The 16,818-nt window shown below is 46.3% G+C and overlaps 1 protein-coding gene across 1 annotated transcript; it reads right to left on the bottom strand.

The window, feature by feature from the left end:
- Window positions 1-5,736: 5,736 nt before the first annotated feature.
- On the bottom strand, window positions 5,737-16,796 carry MAPK13 (mitogen-activated protein kinase 13). Its single transcript, XM_063177859.1, has 12 exons — window positions 15,192-16,796; window positions 12,903-13,032; window positions 12,503-12,561; window positions 11,382-11,490; window positions 10,346-10,375; window positions 9,883-9,930; window positions 8,852-8,966; window positions 8,425-8,496; window positions 7,870-7,949; window positions 7,382-7,460; window positions 6,335-6,511; window positions 5,737-6,031 (listed from the first exon to the last, which is right to left on the bottom strand). Exons 1-12 carry the CDS (start codon window positions 15,308-15,310, stop codon window positions 5,952-5,954), a joined length of 1,098 nt encoding a protein of 365 aa, XP_063033929.1. The 5' UTR covers window positions 15,311-16,796; the 3' UTR covers window positions 5,737-5,951.
- Window positions 16,797-16,818: the final 22 nt, after the last annotated feature.

The following is a 16,818-nucleotide window of genomic DNA, read 5'->3' as shown; positions in this document are numbered from 1 at the left end:
CCCGAAGCATGGTCAGAGTCCATCCCGGCTACACTCCCAGAGAACCTTGGCCTGCCACAGTTAGTCTAAACAAGCAACATAAAACAATGTAAATAGCAAGAGCCTCTATTTATTTTGTAGGCCAATATTTCAGGTCCAGATGGCCTCTTCACATGCAGAAGTGTGACAGGCTGGAGTGACAGTGAGAGAGGGACCGAGGGGATTTGAACAAGGAAGAAGTTAAGTTAGCAACTGAGATAAGAATTGAGATAGGAATTGCAGAGGCTCCCACACTTACTTTTTATAGAGCATGCCACATACTTGAGCATATGTGTGTTCTGCCTCCCACTCTGTGCAGAGTATTGCATAATATCACCATCTGAATTTATAGAATTAACTGTTTTAGAAGGAAGCAAAGAATGTTGTTTTCCCTCATTTACGGTCCAACTGGAGATCTTTTGTCTCTTAACGTATGTTAACCATGGAATCTGAGAGCATCTAGTGTGTGACAGTCTGTTTTGCAAAGAACTCAGGTTGGACCAGAGCTTGCTGCAGCTTTAAAAGCAAAGGGAAATGTGTTACTTACTGCTGAACAGTCTTTACATCCCACCTTTGAAATATATACTGTGTATATATGGGTTTTACTTTTTTACAGGTCTGCTATTTACACATCAAAACTTGAAAATAAATAATGAACTATTCTTGTCTTGCATGAAAAATAACATCAAGGATTTCAAAATAAAGTCCCAATACTCTCATTGATTTACAAAGGATCTCACCCTCAAAAGAACAGCTGTATAACAGTATGGTCCTAACCATGAAGGATAAAACAAACCCTAAAACAACCTATAGCTGCATTTGCTTCCTGGTTAAACAGTAAATAAAATAATTTCAATAATTGATGAACGACTTCAGAGGCTGAGAGAACTGGGTTTGTTCAGCCTGGAAAAGAAGCTTTGGGGTGACCTAATTGCAGCCCTTCAGTACCTGAAAGGAGCCTGCAGTAAGGATGAGGAGAGACTTTTCCACGAGCATGGAAGGACAGGGCAAGGGGGAATGGTTTCAAACTAAAACAGAGGAGGTTTAGGTTGAGTAATAGGAAAAAAATCCTTCCCTGTGATGCTGGTGAGGCACTGGAACAGGTTGTCCAGGGAAGCTGTGGCTGCCACATTCCTGGAATTGTTCAGGGTTAGGTTGGATGGAGCTCTGAGTGACCTGCTCTAGTGAAAGGTGTCCCACAGCAGGGGACTGCAGACAGATGTTTGTCCCTTCCAGCCCAGCCCATTCTGTAATTTTCCTTTATATTGGAATTTTAACTGGGTTTTACTTTATCTTTTTTTTTAATATGACCACCTTTACAAACTCTTTATTTTTTTACCCCAGTTTTGAAACTTTATACTCTTAAATTTGCACTGGAATTAGCTTATTAGAATCACATTAGGTTCACTATTAGTGGGATGATTTGTGCACAGAGATGTCCAGACATCTCTGATGACTGAGGGCCATGTGTTACAACATCAAAACAAGCTATTCATCATTTTGTTTTGTATCAAAGCTGTAGAACTAACATGTTATTTGAAAAAACATTCTGAACTTCTCTCAAATCCCAGAGGCACAGCTTAATTCAATTTCTTTGCTGTCCCAGTTTTTAAAGGGTGCAAGTGCAAAATTAGTTGCTTCAAATGAAAGCAGCAGCCAAGACACCTCAAACAGAGTCAGGCACCTTCATTCATATTACAATTTTCTCCATGTTTATTCAAGCATATAAGACATACTTAAAAAGGGAAGAGAAGTACCAGTTAGAATTGAGAGCTGACCTTTTTCTTTGTTGATTTATTGAGCCTCGAAACTGACTTATGTTTGTATCTCTCTTTGGCTGTTTGTTCTGCTGCTGTTTTCTAAAGAATTGCTGAAATCAGAGCAATTGCTAAACAAGTCCCTTGTTCATTAAAGGTTAAAACCTGATACCTCAAAAGTGATAAGCCTCAGTTGCCATTTATATATGGCATATATAAATGGAATTTTATATCCATATTTATAACCCTCTTCAGCCTCACTCACATCAGAGAGGTTACACAAGTACCCAACATTACCACCTCAGTGGCTATTATTTTTTTAATCCCAATGTCCTCTAATTTTAAAACTTTTTTTTTCAGTTGAAGTGTTCTAAAGACAGATCTGAAATTATGGTTTATGGCAGGAGAATTTTTATTTTTCCAGCCAAGCCTGGCTAAAAGAAGTTAACTCACTTTCATGTAACAGCAAATCAATGAGGGTTGCAAATATACCAACCCTTCAGTGTTATTTAATGGAGTGCATTCCAACAGAAAAGGAGAGCTGCCTGAATCAGCTGTGAGCCAGCACCAGCTGAACATCACGTTAAAAGCTGTGTAAGCTCATGTGCTCAGAAAATGGCCTTGTAGAGAGAAATCAGGCAAAACATCCCCTAAACCACATTCACCTGGAAACTGTGACATTTTCAGTGTAGATTTGGACTCGATCTTAATGACCTTTTCCAACCTGAATGGTTCCATGCTAAGTACAATTAGTGCAGGGAGTGCCCATCCTTTTTGGGGGAAAGCAAATTAGTAGTGGCTATTCTGATCTTCATTCAATCTTTTGTGTCTTGTTTCTCTCAGCTGTGAAAAGAAAAACAGCCATAATCACGTTTCCAGCCAACACTCTGCTGACCCACGATACAGGAAAAATGCAGATGATTAGGAACGCTTTCCCTGGTTGCTCAGGCAACAGCAAGACATGGGAATATGAAAAGGTACTACCATCCTTTGTACAGAATCTCACTGGAGTTCTCAGACATGTTTATAATTTTCTATGTTTTTCTTCTTTCCCATTGTCACATACCTAAAACATGAACATTATTCGTTTAGTTTGCTACCTAGAATGTGAAAATGTTAAATATAAAAATAGATAATCTGTCTTTTTCCTACAGGATAAAATAAGTAGTTTCCTTATAGAGGCTGTGGAAATTTTTAAAGTTGTACATTGAAAGGTTTCTAGGTGGTATCTAAAACACAGCTATTATTATCTCTCTTAAAAAAAACTCTAATTTTGTGGCATCTCTTAATAAAAAAATAATTATTCCTTCATCTGCTTTTTTTTCCCACTTACATGTGCAAGTACCTAACAAATAGGCCCCATAAAGTTGCAACTTCACAGACCTATTTAACTGTCAAACTTACAGAGGAAGATTGTTTCTGAAGGCTTTATTTTCCAAATTAAAAAAAGATGCTTCTAAGTCAGAAATGAATGTAAGAATAGCAAATAAATAGTATTCCAAGTTAGACATCTGTAAGTTATCTGAGACAGGCACAAAAATTCCATCCATATATCTTTGTAAATTTATATCATAGAAACTTAATACAAATGGCAAACATATTTTTGGCTGGCCTGATTTACCGAATTTTCAACCACTTAATGGTTGAGGGATTTTTATCACTTGGTTTTGTGTTTTTAAGCATGTAAACTATACTTGTAATGAAAGGAATGTCCATGAATGATGTGTCAGTGTGAGTCATCGAGCAGGCACTGCCTGCACCTCTGCATGAGGTAATTTCTGCTTTGACTCACAGTGTCTGGCAGGGTCACACACCCCCTCTCGGTTCTGGTGCTGATTCTGGAGGATCCCAGCCTTGGCCTGAGTCACTGCCTCTGTCAAGCAGGTGTTTTTCAAACTCCTTTCAGGAAATGTCAATAGGATTTCCCCTCACCTCTCCCTTCTCCTGGCTCATTGCTGTTCATTGAAACACGTCCTCAGATGCCACAGCAGCACTGGGATGGTTGCTCTGTACAGAGACTCTCTCCACTACCAATCTGCTTCATTTTCTACTGTCTATTTTGAGTTCTTGGATGATACATACCACAAAAAACCAAATATACATACACCTTCAGGGTTCCTGGGCTTACAGAGCACCTGCTCCCCACATTTGTTGGGGTATTGGGTAATCCTGCACAGTGTTCTGTCACTGTATGGGGTTGGTGGGTGAATGAATGAAACCAGAGCATGGAGCCCACACAGCAGCTGTTGGGATTGCTCTTGCAATTTCAGAGCATTCAGGGTAAGTGTAAACCTACTGAGAAACCCAGTCCCTGGAACTGGGTGTATACTCAGCAGAAAGATTGATGCTGAAGAGCCTTTGTGCAATCCCTAAAACAAGTGAGGCTGGTGTTTGCAGAATCTGCGTACCCCACTTGGCTATGCTCACAATTGTTCTTCACACATCTATTTGTATCACATGTCCCCAGTGCCTCTTCATGCTTGTCCTCTGCTCAGACAGACAATTCCCAAAGGGCATTTTAAATTGTTCTTTACAACTATCCAAGTCCCTTTTCAACTACCAGCAGACTGCTCCGTACATTCCTTTGTTGTGAAGATGTTTTCTCCCTCAGCCATCATTACTGAGACAGAAGACTCTTCAGGTCTACCTCTCCCCTTTTGAAGGAGGGCAAGATGATTAAAAAATACCCAGCATTCCCATTTAGTGGTTCATACATTCTGTCTGAATCTGGCCTTAACAGATGACTTTGACTTTAGAGATTACATTCTGCATAAGAAAACATTGAACTTCCAGGGAATTGAGGACACATCACAACAGTTCTGTCCTTACCTAAGAGAGGACTGGAGCAAAGGCCTTGTACATGACCCAGACAGATATGAGCCAAGAGAAACCTCACCTTATCACCATGGACCATGTGTGCAGCTGCAGCAGGCAAACATCCACACCATCCTATCAAAAAGCTGCAGTCACTGCAGGGTTATCCCCAGTGCTGCATGCCATGAGCTGCAGCAGGGAGGCAGCCAAGCAACATGACATCACTGTCCAGTTCCCAGTGGAGAAGAGAGATCAGAAAATTCTGGAAATGTTGTAGTTTTTCCTTACTTGTAGTCTGTACAGCAAAACTGAACATTACTTAAGAAGAAAATCAGAGAGTACTGAAAACAAACAACCTGGCTAAACCAAACCAAAATAAGTCAGCAGCTAATAGAAGGGGCGGGGGGGAGTTTAAAATTACTGTATGTATTATTGAGGTCAAATACTTTTCTCTAGTCCTGGGGACTCTGTGCTCTGAGCTCTGATACAGAGCAGGCACTTGGTGCATATCCCTTGGGATGGACTTTGGAATGATTGCCTGAGCTTGCCTGATTACCCTGGGGAAGAAGGTGTTGCAGTCCAAAGGTGTTATCACAACAAGCAGCTGTGCCTGCAATATCAAGTGACTGTATTGATAAGCTGTGGATCTGCAGATACTCCAGTTTCAGCACAGGCTGGAAAATGTCCTGCAGATCCATATTCAAAGCCATTTGTGCAGCTGCCTGGGACTCCCAGTCTGTCACTGTGGAAGTGGCCTTGAATTCCCAGGGTGAGTTTGCTGCCTGCTGTGAGGAGGAGACAGCACTGATCAAATCCCAGGGAATTAAATAAGCAGGGAGAAAAAAAAAAAAAAAAAAAAAAAGGAGGCAGTGGCTCTTTGGAGGGGAAGCAGCTGAGCAGAATTGTGTGTATAGGATGAGAGGATGAGTTTGTAGCTGCTCTGAACACAAGCTGATCCCTTGGTGCCCTGGAGCTGACACTGTCCCAGCAGCCTTGCTCTGCTGGGTGCTCTGTGACTGCTCAGGGAAGGGCATCCATAATTAATATACTAAACTCTGTGCTTGAAAAGACTAATGAGAAAGAATGAAATTCCTCCTCTCTCAAGTGGACAAATACAGGGGAAAAAAAAAGGAAACAACAGGTCAAATTCTCTCAAAGTTTCAACAAGAATATATTTGTCTTTTATGTCGAAAACTGTCTGGGGTGCTTCCCCTTTAGAAGAACAAAGTCCAGTGCCCACAGCACGGTGTCATCCTTGTGCTGGCACATAGAGAGAGGTCCCACAGGCCACCAGCAGCACAGTGTGGAATGAATGTGATGTCATCAGGGAGAACTGAGTCCCAGCCACAGCTGCACCCGTCGCTATAAGGACATCCCACTTCTCTTCTTTGAATCCTTCCGAGCAATGGGACTGAAGGTCAAGATCTCCTTGTAAATGTGCTCTTGAAAAGCAGAACAAAATAACCATTAATGTGTGATTTTAGAGGACACAAATAAAAGTTGGAGTGTTGGATGTGCAGGAAAAGGCATTCAGTGGCAGCTGAAAGAGACAAAGGAGAGAGACAAAAAAGTCTGCCTGGAGAGCTGGAGGGATCTTTGCTGAATGGATAAAAGCAAGAGATCTGAGCCCTACCATTGAGGCATCAGCAGGCAATCACAGCTTTACTCAGCATCTGTACAGGAAAGAAAGAGGGGTAGGAGGGTCCCATGCTAGACAGGAACCTCAAAGAAAATCAAGTTCTTACTTTTCCACTCCTCTATGGAAAGCTTTTCATGTTCCAGAGAATCATCATAGGAGTGTTGTGCCTCTGTCTCCTCCTCGATGTCTCGGAACTGGTCGAAGTAGGGGTGAGCCAAGGCCTGTGTTGCTGTGAGGCGCTTTTCCACATCCAGCTGCAACATCTTGTCAAGCAGGTCCACAGCTGTGGAGGAAGGGAACAGGGCTAGGCAAGGTGCAGGGGAGCACAGGCAGCCTGTGCATGAGCCCTGCCAGTGTGGCACTGCTATTTCCAGTGTTTCACCTCCACACCTGAACAATGAAGAGAATCCTCAACCTGGCCAGGGCAGCGAGGGGCTCCCACCAGTGGAGATGCAAAGTCTGCCCAACAAGAGCCTCAGGGAGCTCTTACTAACAGAAGTTAAATTGTGCAGAAATAACAAATTAGACCTGAATAAGCCTTGCTGCACAGATTGGGCTGCAGAAACATGAGGAGTAAGCCAGGAACCTCAAGATATTTCTCAGGTCTAATAATTTGCTTTCATTCAGAGCCCTGCATCTCAAAGGAGTCTTAACATGAGTATCTGTATAGAAACCTATAGATCCCTGGTAAAGAGGAGGGCAGGAAACTCAGATGCTGACTGGTCTGTCAGCCTCATTCCCACTTGGTTTTAACATTTCAAGACTTTCTTCCATTCAGTTTCTAGAAGAGTTTTGCTTGCTTTCACCTCTAACCTACCTGGGAAGAGAGCTCTTTCTAAGAGATTAATTTTTACCCTGAAAATTTCACAGCAGCTGTCTGTTAAATATTGCTAGATCCAGGTTCTACACTGTACTTATTAATTTTTTTTTAAAGTAGTAAATGGCCAAGAACAGCAGAACATCACCATTGTAATGCCAATAAAAGATAATTCTGCTTTTAACTGATGTATATTTTCCCTGAGGAAGGGCACAAACTGCAAGGGAAAAAAGTAGCAATAAATTATGAGAAGGAGAAATAAAGTTGAGGCTGTGGCAGTCAGCTTGCCTCCTTTCCAGCTGTGAAAACTCATGAGAAATGCTGGAGATTACTTACCCAGAGGATTTGCTTTAGGGAAAAGCACAGACAAGTCCTTCTTGGGGATTTTAGGAAGGGACTTGATATAACTCTTTGCCTGAAAGAGCAAGGAAAGCACAGTTACTGCACGTGGACAGGTGTGAAATACAGCTCTCAGTCTTAGCAAATGAAGAGAAGAGCAAAGCATCCCACATGTCCCATTTCAGCAAACAGTTCACAAGGAACTGTTTTTATTGGTCAAAACAGAGAAATCCTTCTGTTTTAAGAGCCAAGCAGGAGAACAGAGAAGATTGGTGATTCGGGAGGCCCTGCCAAACACAGCCATTCCCAACACAGCAGCAAGTCCATCAGATGTGCCATCAGCACAGAGAAATGCCTTCCTTGCCTGGGGAAAAGGACATTTCCCTGCTGCTGCAGAGGCAGCACCTCTCCCATGCCAAACACAAGTCAACCTCACCCCCTGACACCTCTGCCAGCAGGACCCAAATCCACAGGAGCCTCCTTACCGCTTTGTCCTCCAGCTTCTCCAAGAAGTCCTCTCCTGGATGCCCCGTTACTTTCAGGATCTGGGTCAGTTGATCCAGGTCTGGCAAGCTGTGTTAAAGATCACCTTTGAGGAGCAAACCCCCACCCCAGCTCAGCCTGCAGGAGTATGATTAGCTCATGATACCAACCCACCACAGTCACACAAGTAGAGATTCATTAGACGGGCAAAAAGAGCTCCAAGCCTTTCTTCCTGGAATGACATTTCCATCAAGATCATTTTTCTGGCACAACCATGCCAGGACACACATCCATGGGCTTGGAAGGATGTGCAAAGCTTTGGGAATGGAGCTATGGCCACACAAGCTTGAACAGCCGATGAAGAACCATGCCACCACAGAGGTGCATTTCTGAGGTCCCCTTCTGTTTTCCTCGCCAAAAAGATTGGTCCTTGTGATTACCTCCTGATAAACCAGTCTGACACCTGTTTTTCTCAGTAACCTCATTCATAAAAACCCTTCCACACACACTAAGAATTATTTCTCTGCTGAGGCAAAAGGTTTAGCTTGAAAGGATACAGTCTTTTCCTTTAAAGAGTGTTTTCCCAGTCAGCATTTCTGCCATGATACAGCCAATAGACCAGATATCCACTGTTCAGAGAGAAAAAGGGGAGGGGGGAAAGGAAGAAAAGAAAATTAAAAACAAAAATTAGAAAGGGAGCAGTGGTTGCTGAGGCTGTCACTTTTGCTGTTGCTTGCAGCAAACACTGATTCAATTTTCACTCCCACCCTCCTCTGTTCTTTCTCTGCTGCTAAAATCTCAGCTTTCATAATTTCCTGCAAGCAGCAGCTCTGGGAGTTGTGCAACACCTCTGAGACCTGCTCTGCTCCAGGGAACACTGATGATGAAAAGGAGGAAAAACAACTGGACTATTCAGTGAGATTTAAGCCAGCAGGATCCCCCAGCTCATCACCAGGGAGTCACAGGCTGGGCAGGGCTGCTCACCTGTCTGGTTGTAATGCATCCAGTTCAGGATGACCTCTGGGGCTCTGTACCACCGTGTCACCACGTAGCCAGTCATCTCAGCATCAGCCTGCCTGGCCAAGCCAAAATCCAGGATCTGCAGTGCCAAAGGAAGAATAAGGAGAAGGGAGGGCAGGAGAGAAAAGAGAAATCCTATGGGCAAGTGAGACTCGGCTTCTAAGAGAAAATGGAGTAGCTCCAATCAGGTAATAACAAAGCTCCAACTACACCACAAATACCCATGGAATGGTTCACAGAATTTACATATCTTAATTCCACTGTAAATTAAAAGCCAGCTGCAAACCATGTTGTCACAAAAAGACCCTTCTGAAAGGATCAGTGCTTTGTGCTCCCTGGAAGGTCACTGCCTTTCTTGAAGCTTAAGTTTTACTCAATGTGCTTTATTGGAGTTGGTCTGTGACCTGGTGGTGAAGGCGTGCTCCCAGGTCACCACAACTCACCCTTTCCTATAAGGACACCTTGCAGGTGACACAGCTTGGCCTCTCCCTCAATGCTGAAGATGAACAAGCTTGACCCAACCTTTATGGGCAGCAGAGCCACTCCCTGAAATATACATTACAGAAATGCATGCTAGAGCACCACAGCAGCCAGCAGCAAGCAAACCTTCAGAGCAACCCTGAAATGACTTTGTCTGGAATGACAACCACAGTGTCCATGAGAACCAAAGGGCAACTGCAGCTGAATGCAGCTACCCTTCGGGGACCATTCACCTGCTGCAGGTATTGCTCAGCAGTGCTGAATTTCTCCAGGAAGTCATTACACACTGCCATCCACGAGGATTACAGTGACAGAAGGCTCATTTGAGGTCTTGTGTCCTGATTCAGCAAGTGACATCAGCAGGGGAGCATTTCCCACTGCTGCATCTGCCAAGGAACACAACGCCTGGAATGGAGGCTCAGGAGGAAAGGGGAAACGTGACAGTGCCAATTTCCTGCTGGCAGAGCAGTTCCTCCAGGAGCTCATGTGCTGCAAAGTGCTGCTTTGCCACCTACCTTCAGCTGGCAGTCCTCATTCACAGCCAGGTTACTTGGCTTCAGGTCCTGCAACAGACAGGAGCAGAAGAATTGGATGTTTCAACTGCAATACATCAACACAAGTTCCTCTTGATGGGGTCCCATAACACCCCAGGTTCAATATCAAATCAGTAAATGACTGAATAAACACCATGCCTGCTATATTAGATTACTATTTTATTCTTTTCTGAAACAGTTTTAATTCAAAAAGCATCATAAAATGCTTCTCAGCTCATCAGAAAATACAGCATTTTCTCAAAATGCTGCAGGAATTAGTAATCCAAATATAAATGGGGTTTTGGTAGGATGGAAAAGAGAGCAGACAGGATGGAAATTAGAGCAGACAGTGCTATTAATGAAAGGATGGTTAGGAATTTGTTAACTTTATGACTATGCTGTGTTTCTCAGACAAAAATCAGAATAAGAGCACACATGAACTTACCCTGTGGACGATGCCAGCTGAATGAATATACTGCAATAAAAAGAGGAGCCACAATGTGATCACCAGCAGACAAAATTTTCTGTTCTCCAGCAAACAAACCAGAGCTACAAACAAGAACTTGCTGAGAACAAACTCTGCAGCCTTCTACAGGTCCCTGGTCCCTAGGGCAGCAGTTTGAAAAGACATTTCTGCCCCAAATTACTGACAGTATTTACAGTGCTATTGCCAGTCTGAAGAAGATGCACAGAGCAGAAGAGGAGGGATGAAGCAATAGCTCCTCAGAGCAAGTACAACAGCTTCAAACTATCAAAGTTATCAAGGTTACAGCAGATGACATGACAACATGGTTATTCTGGGTGTTAAAAAAATAATCTCAGCCCAAAACCATAAAATTGCAAAACTGACTTCAGAGTTTTTAGCATACCAGTCTATGTGTTCTTACCCCCTTTATTTAAACTCGAGGTAGCAGACCTGGGGAGAGGTGTGATTGAGGTGATCCCATTGATGCCTGTAAGCCACTGATGTGACTCCAGGTGAAGGGTATGAGAGGACGGCTGGAAAACTCTGTCTCTACATCCCAGAGTTTGCAAGGATTGCTGTCAGCTCCCTCAAAGCCAGTTACAGAAAAATATTCCTCCCTTATGCTCCTGAATAGGAAATCATCCCCTCTGTCCTCTCCCCTGGGAGCCTCTGTGACAGGTTCAAGGAGCTCCTGCTGCTGCCAGTCTCTCCCTCTCTATGCAGAGTTGTGCTGAGGGTTTGGGCAAGGCAGAGAGAGAAGCAAGTGCTGCCCTGGAGAAACCATCCCAAGGCCTGTGGCTGCTGATTACTTTGATACCTGATGTAAGCAAACACTCATTTTATTGATGTGTGCTGGACCAGGAATGGTTCAACAGCCAATTCCTGTTCTGAGGGGACGCCATAAACTCCCCACATCCTCCTGTACAGTACTGGAGGGGAGTTTAGTTAGGGTCAACCCAGAGGTGACACGCAGAGGAGACACAGGGAGTCACTAAACTCCTCCAGACCCACCTACCTTCAGCCCTTTCAGCATTTGGTAGACCAGGTACTGGATCTTTTCATCACTGAATTCATGTCCCATGATCTTTTGTAAATCTGTCCGCATGTATGGCATCACCAGGTAGCTAAAAGGCAGTAAGACAAGGCCCTGAGTCTGGAAGAAAAATGCAGGGGACCAGGCTAGCCTTGTTCTCACTTGGTTTGGTTTTTCTGGCTGTGTAAGGAAGATGAGTTGTTGTGACTGTTCCTGGCTAACTAGCACATCCTGCAGAGGAGTTGGAATTTCAACCTGTTCTGAAAATTGCTCTTTCTCCTCCTTGGAAATCAAATTGCTGATATCAAGTAAGAACAAGGATCTTCAGGATCCTGAATTAGTTTAGACCTCAAGTGAAGTTCAATTTTGGACAGGCTTTCACCACCCAGGAGCTGAAACATCTCACACAGCACAGCAGCTGCATTGGCTCCCAAATTTGTCATTGTAGAGTTCTCCAGCCCTGCCTCAGAAGACAACATGCAGCTTCCTTCAGTAGCTGCCTGCTGAGGCTGCTAATGAATTGATGGTCTTCCTGCAGGAACTGCTCTGAGAACCTTCACATGCTATTCCTGCAGGCTGCTAACCTCAGCCATCAGCCAAACCCCAAAGCCAGGCACACTGCTCATCTGCAGTGATGGGGAAGGAAAAAGGACTTGTCCAATGTGATCATGAACACGGAGGGAAAATGCCAAAAAATCAATTGACAAGAGCCAGAGTCAAGAGAAGGACAGATCTTCCAAATTCTAAGTTTAATTGCCCTGAGGCTTCTTGAACAATACTATTCCCATTCTGAGTGCAGCCCCTTAGCTCAGCATGGGTCACCCTCTGTGTGATGCACCATGGAATGTAACACATCCTCATTGCACAGCTTGGTCTGTGCTGCTGTGGTGTCCCAGCTGGGAGCAGGGTGGGATCTGTTTACGTGTTCTGGGTGTGTCAGCCATGGCAGCTGAGGTGTGCTCTTGGTTCTCTGCATTATTTGGGGATGCCTGGATTCTAGTCTGGTCCCTTTGCACCCCAACCCTCTCTGTTATGCTGCTGCTAAGACACAGCTGTCTTGGAAAATAATGAAATCTACACAGAGCAAACAAGTCCAGACTTACAAGTCCTGGAACCCCTGGTAGGAGGCAGTGGAGGTGAAGACATCAAGCAGCCCAATGACCTGAGGAAGGAGAGAAGCCCACATTTAAATCTGGAAAACAACTGCTGTGCACATGGCACTCATCAGCTCTCCACTGGCACATGCAAGTGGGTGAACACAGAAAATTCCATCTGAGGAACCCAGGGCCTCCTCACTGATGCTGCATAAATGTTTTCCCTCTTACTAACACCTGGGCTCACCCATTACACACCTGCTCCATCCTGGGCACAGCAAACAGGTCACAGGTAAACCCTGAGACAGCCTGCCCATACCAAATGTCAATTAAAACACAGGTGATGCCACCAAAAGGTGGCAAGGAAACACCTCTTGTGTCAGCAGGAAGAGGAGAAATGAGCACTCACGTTGTCATGCTGCATGTGCTTCAGCAGCATCAGCTCTCTGTAGGCTCTCTTGGCAAAGATCTCTGACTGGAACGGGCGGCACAGCTTCTTGATGGCCACTTTCTCCCCCGTCTTCTTGTCTATGGCTGAACTGCAGCAGGCAAAGAAAAAACCATTCTGGTGTCAGTAGAATGTTTGAACAGATTCTGCAACCCCACAGGTCACCTCCTAGAGAAGAGTTGGTTCCTGTGCTTGCAGAAGGACAGCAGAGAAAGGTCCTTTGAGGAGCTCAGTGGAGCTCTGCACACAGAGCCCTGTGTGGCTTTGGGCAGCCTGTGCTCTTTAGGGGATGAGGTGGGACACCAAGAAAAGCACAAGTGGCTCATCTTTATTCCCTTCAACCTGCAGAAATGAGCTGGAGGTAACAGAGCTGAGAGAAGAGGGAAACACAGATGGTTGAAGGTCAGAATTAGTTCTAACTCTGCCTTCTCCTTCCTTAATGCATGGAGATAAGGGAATAAAGATATGGCAATTTCTGCTTTGCCATCTGCTTGGAGGGTGTTGTATTTTAGGGCAGGCCAGCTGCCTTCACTGTATTCTGGAGCAAAGACTGTGGATGTCACATGTTGAAATTGCTGCTGCAATTAATCCTGCTGTGTTCAGAATCCTTGATTACATATTTGCTTCTGTGTAAGAGCAGGTCTGGCTGACATGAGACTCTTCTCTGGAGCTGATGAAAACCTGGTACAGCAGCCATTGCTGCAGGCATTATTTTGCTGTGTTGTTCCTGCTGGTCACGTTGGCTGTTTGCAACTGGACAGAGCAATCCTGTGACAGCTCCTCTCCCTCTGGAGGCTCCTTGCTCAGATTGCCAAGGAGGGAAGGGAGGTCCTCAGAGAGCTGAAATTCAGGGTTCTCAGTGGTGTTTTCCAGAGATATCTCAGCCCTTCCCTGACCCCTCTCAAGAGGCGAACATGAAAAAAAAGATTTCTCAGCTGCTCAAGAAGGTGTAAAAGCCGCTGCTGCAGAACGCTGCAATAGGAAAATTTCCCAGCAATTCCCAGCAGAGGACAGCAAATCCTAACTCCACATTTCTGCCTCAGCTTTGTACAGCAATCAGCATCGAGCCCTCCCTGCTGAGCTCTGTCCATTCAAAACCACCGTCCACACCCGGGCTGCTTCAACCTCCCTTCTTGAGAGCTCCAGAGTTTTACAGGGACCAGGAAAGATTTCTTTTGATGTTTGGTTTTTTTCGGCTAGGCAAGGAAACTTGAAAGGATTTCTCTCTTTTTTTTTTTTTGTCTTTATTTTTCTTCCTGATTTTCTCTGTGATAAAAATCAGAGAACACTGTACAAATATAAATTAAAAGTCAAGTCTAATCCTGCCTGATTTTGCAGGACTTACTTAAGAATCTAAGAGGTATAAACACATGTGGGCAGCCAAGTGAGTGCCCCTCTGTAAATTGGAAGCTGGAGGAAAAGGACAAAACCTGGACACCAGGGTTTCAGGATTAGTGCCAGTGGCAGGCCAGACTTTGCCCAACACCTATGAAAACAGACACACCTTTTTTTTTTTTTTCATTTATTTTTAGCTCAGCATGTTATGAAATAAGGGCTCTGTTCAGATACTATCAATGGACTGTTTCATATTTAACCTTTCAGGGTTGCCCATCTCTGGCTCATCAGTGCAAACCCAGCAATTTCTGCCTTGTGCTTGCTCTTGCTTCAGGCACCTTTGCCTGGTTGAATAATTAACAGCAGCTCCTGCTGCTCTCTTGTAGGCTGGGGTTTATCATCAGCCATGAAGGAAGTCCTGTCTGTTACTGATCCTGGTTTGCGATAATTTCTATCCACTTTATGATTTCAAACTGGAAACTGTGTCAGGGTGGGGGTTGCATTGTCCATCTGCTTCAGCTGCCTGGGACTGAGCAGCAAGGACACCCTGTTCCAGCTCCCACCTCTGGAAATCACAAATCACAGACAAATCTCTTCCAGACATCCAGGTATTCCCCCGCCTCCTGCCTGTGCTACCAGAGCAAGCAAGAGTCCACAGCAGCTCAAAACCTGCCCGACCCCAGTGCCGGGGTGCTCGGCAGCCCCGGCACCCCTGCCCTGTCCCCTCTCTGCCCACCCTGGGGCATTTTCTTCAGGCGAGCGAGTGTCCAGCTGGACAGGACACAACCTGTCCCCATCCCTCATGCAAATGTCCTTCCTTAATGGAGGGGTTCTGCCAAGCGCCTCCTCATTCCCCCCGGGCCGGAACTCCCAGCGCCCCCAGCCCCGGGGCGCTGCGAGCGGGACCCCACTCACCAGACGGAGCCGTAGGCCCCGGAGCCCAGCGGGTGCAGGTTTGTGTATCTCCTGGGCAGCTCCCAGAGCGTGTTGTTCACCTCCTGTCTGTAAAAGCCTCTTCTCCTTGCGATGTTCATCGCCCGGCGGGTGTGGGACAGCCACCCCCCCAGAGTAGTGGAGTACGGGAGGGCTGCTGAGGTGAGAGCGGGGCAGGGAGGCTTCCTGCGCTGCTGGGAAAGGCTCTAGCGAGTTTCCTTCTCTGTTTTCAGCTGTTGCGAGCGTGAAGGGACATGTCTTTGGGCCCTCCTCCCTCCGCCTCCACATTGGCAGAGGTGAGGCATCAGGTTTCCTGACACGCCTCGGTGCTGTACAGGTGCCTCTGGGCTCTGCTGCAGGAGGGGAGCAGCCGGCCCCGCTCGGGCACGCCTCTGGCAGCCCCTGTCATGCACAGCTCCCGCTCTGCTGCTCCATCAGCCCAGAAATATCCTCACGGGGCTCAGCAGGGGCTGTGAAATCCCTCCTCCAAACAAGGGGATGAGTAAGGACTGGCCGAGCCGGGGAATCCGAGGGACAAGCCGCAGACACACCGCGTCAGGCACGCAGGGGATCCTCTCGAAGCCGACGGACAGCTCGTGACAAAGGACACCACGGGATCACAGCGATGGCGATTTTCTCCCGAGCCCGGCTTCCCAGCAGCGTGGCGAGGTGCTGGAAGTGGGCTGAGGCTCTCCAAGTGACTGCTGCGAGCGGTTCCAGGAGCAGCTGTGGGATGGGAACAGCCCCAGCACGGTTTGTGCCCCAGGCTTTGCTGGGCGCGGTTTCAGCTCTCAGCCCTTCCTGGCTCCTCTCGGACAAAGCAAAGCCCGTGCTCTCCGCCGAGTGTGACCCACCAGCCCACCAGGACCATTCCTGGTGAGCAGAGAGCACCTCAACATTTCTCCCCAGCACCAGGAGGCTCAGGTGGGGCTCCCACACAGGAGGTGCATCCTCCCCGCTCCCAAAGGAAGTGACTAAGCCGAGCCTTACCAAGCCAGCCTAGCTGCTTGCAAGTGTTCTACCCCAGCAGCCCTCCACCCGGCCCAGAGCCTTGGCTCCTTCCATACAGGGCACCTGCAAAGGTGTCCCTACAGGAAAAGTACAACTGGGGGCAGGGAAAATTCACTGTGCCTGCTTTATGTGCAACTACTGCATTGGCCCTTATGCTCTGCAGGCAGCCCAGCAGAGCCTGCTGTTCACAAACACAAACACGGACAAGGCACCATGGCAGTATCTGTGTAATCAGCCCTGGCTGCAGCAGCACAGCCCGGAAATAATCCACAGCCTGGCTGGGTCTATAAAAAAACTCTTGCTCACACCTGTGAGCAAGAGGTGTCACAGCAAAAGCTCCTGGTCCTTAAGCAAACATGTAACTCCTGGGTTATTTGATGAACACAGCCCTTGCTCAGCTGCTGCTGCGCACACAATCAGCACCCAATTAGGGAGCCCTGAATAGCCGGGGCAGGTCTGGGTGTACTGAGATGAGTTAACTCCAGTGACCAAGTCAAACAGGAAACTTCAGATTGATGGAAAAAGGGACAAGAAGCCCCATGGCAGCAGAATCAGCCTCCAGTCACCTCGTCCCCTCCCAGCCATCGCACCCAGGATC

Source organism: Melospiza melodia, chromosome 28 (genome assembly GCF_035770615.1).
Source record: "Melospiza melodia melodia isolate bMelMel2 chromosome 28, bMelMel2.pri, whole genome shotgun sequence".
Lineage (NCBI taxonomy): Eukaryota > Metazoa > Chordata > Aves > Passeriformes > Passerellidae > Melospiza > Melospiza melodia.
Note: the sequence above shows the minus strand (reverse complement) of the source record. Positions and strands in the feature narration are given on the sequence as shown.

What these genes read in the sequence shown, in the direction of transcription:
- MAPK13 (XM_063177859.1), bottom strand. Translation starts at nt 15,310, where the DNA reads ATGAACATCGCAAGGAGAAGAGGCTTTTACAGACAGGAGGTGAACAAC. An exon ending in AGCACATGCAGCATGACAAC is followed by an intron (nt 12,562 to 12,902) that starts GTGAGTGCTCAT and finishes CTCCTTCCTCAG; the next exon opens with GTCATTGGGCTGCTTGATGT. An exon ending in GATGCATTACAACCAGACAG is followed by an intron (nt 8,497 to 8,851) that starts GTGAGCAGCCCT and finishes CTCTCTGAACAG; the next exon opens with TGGATATCTGGTCTATTGGC.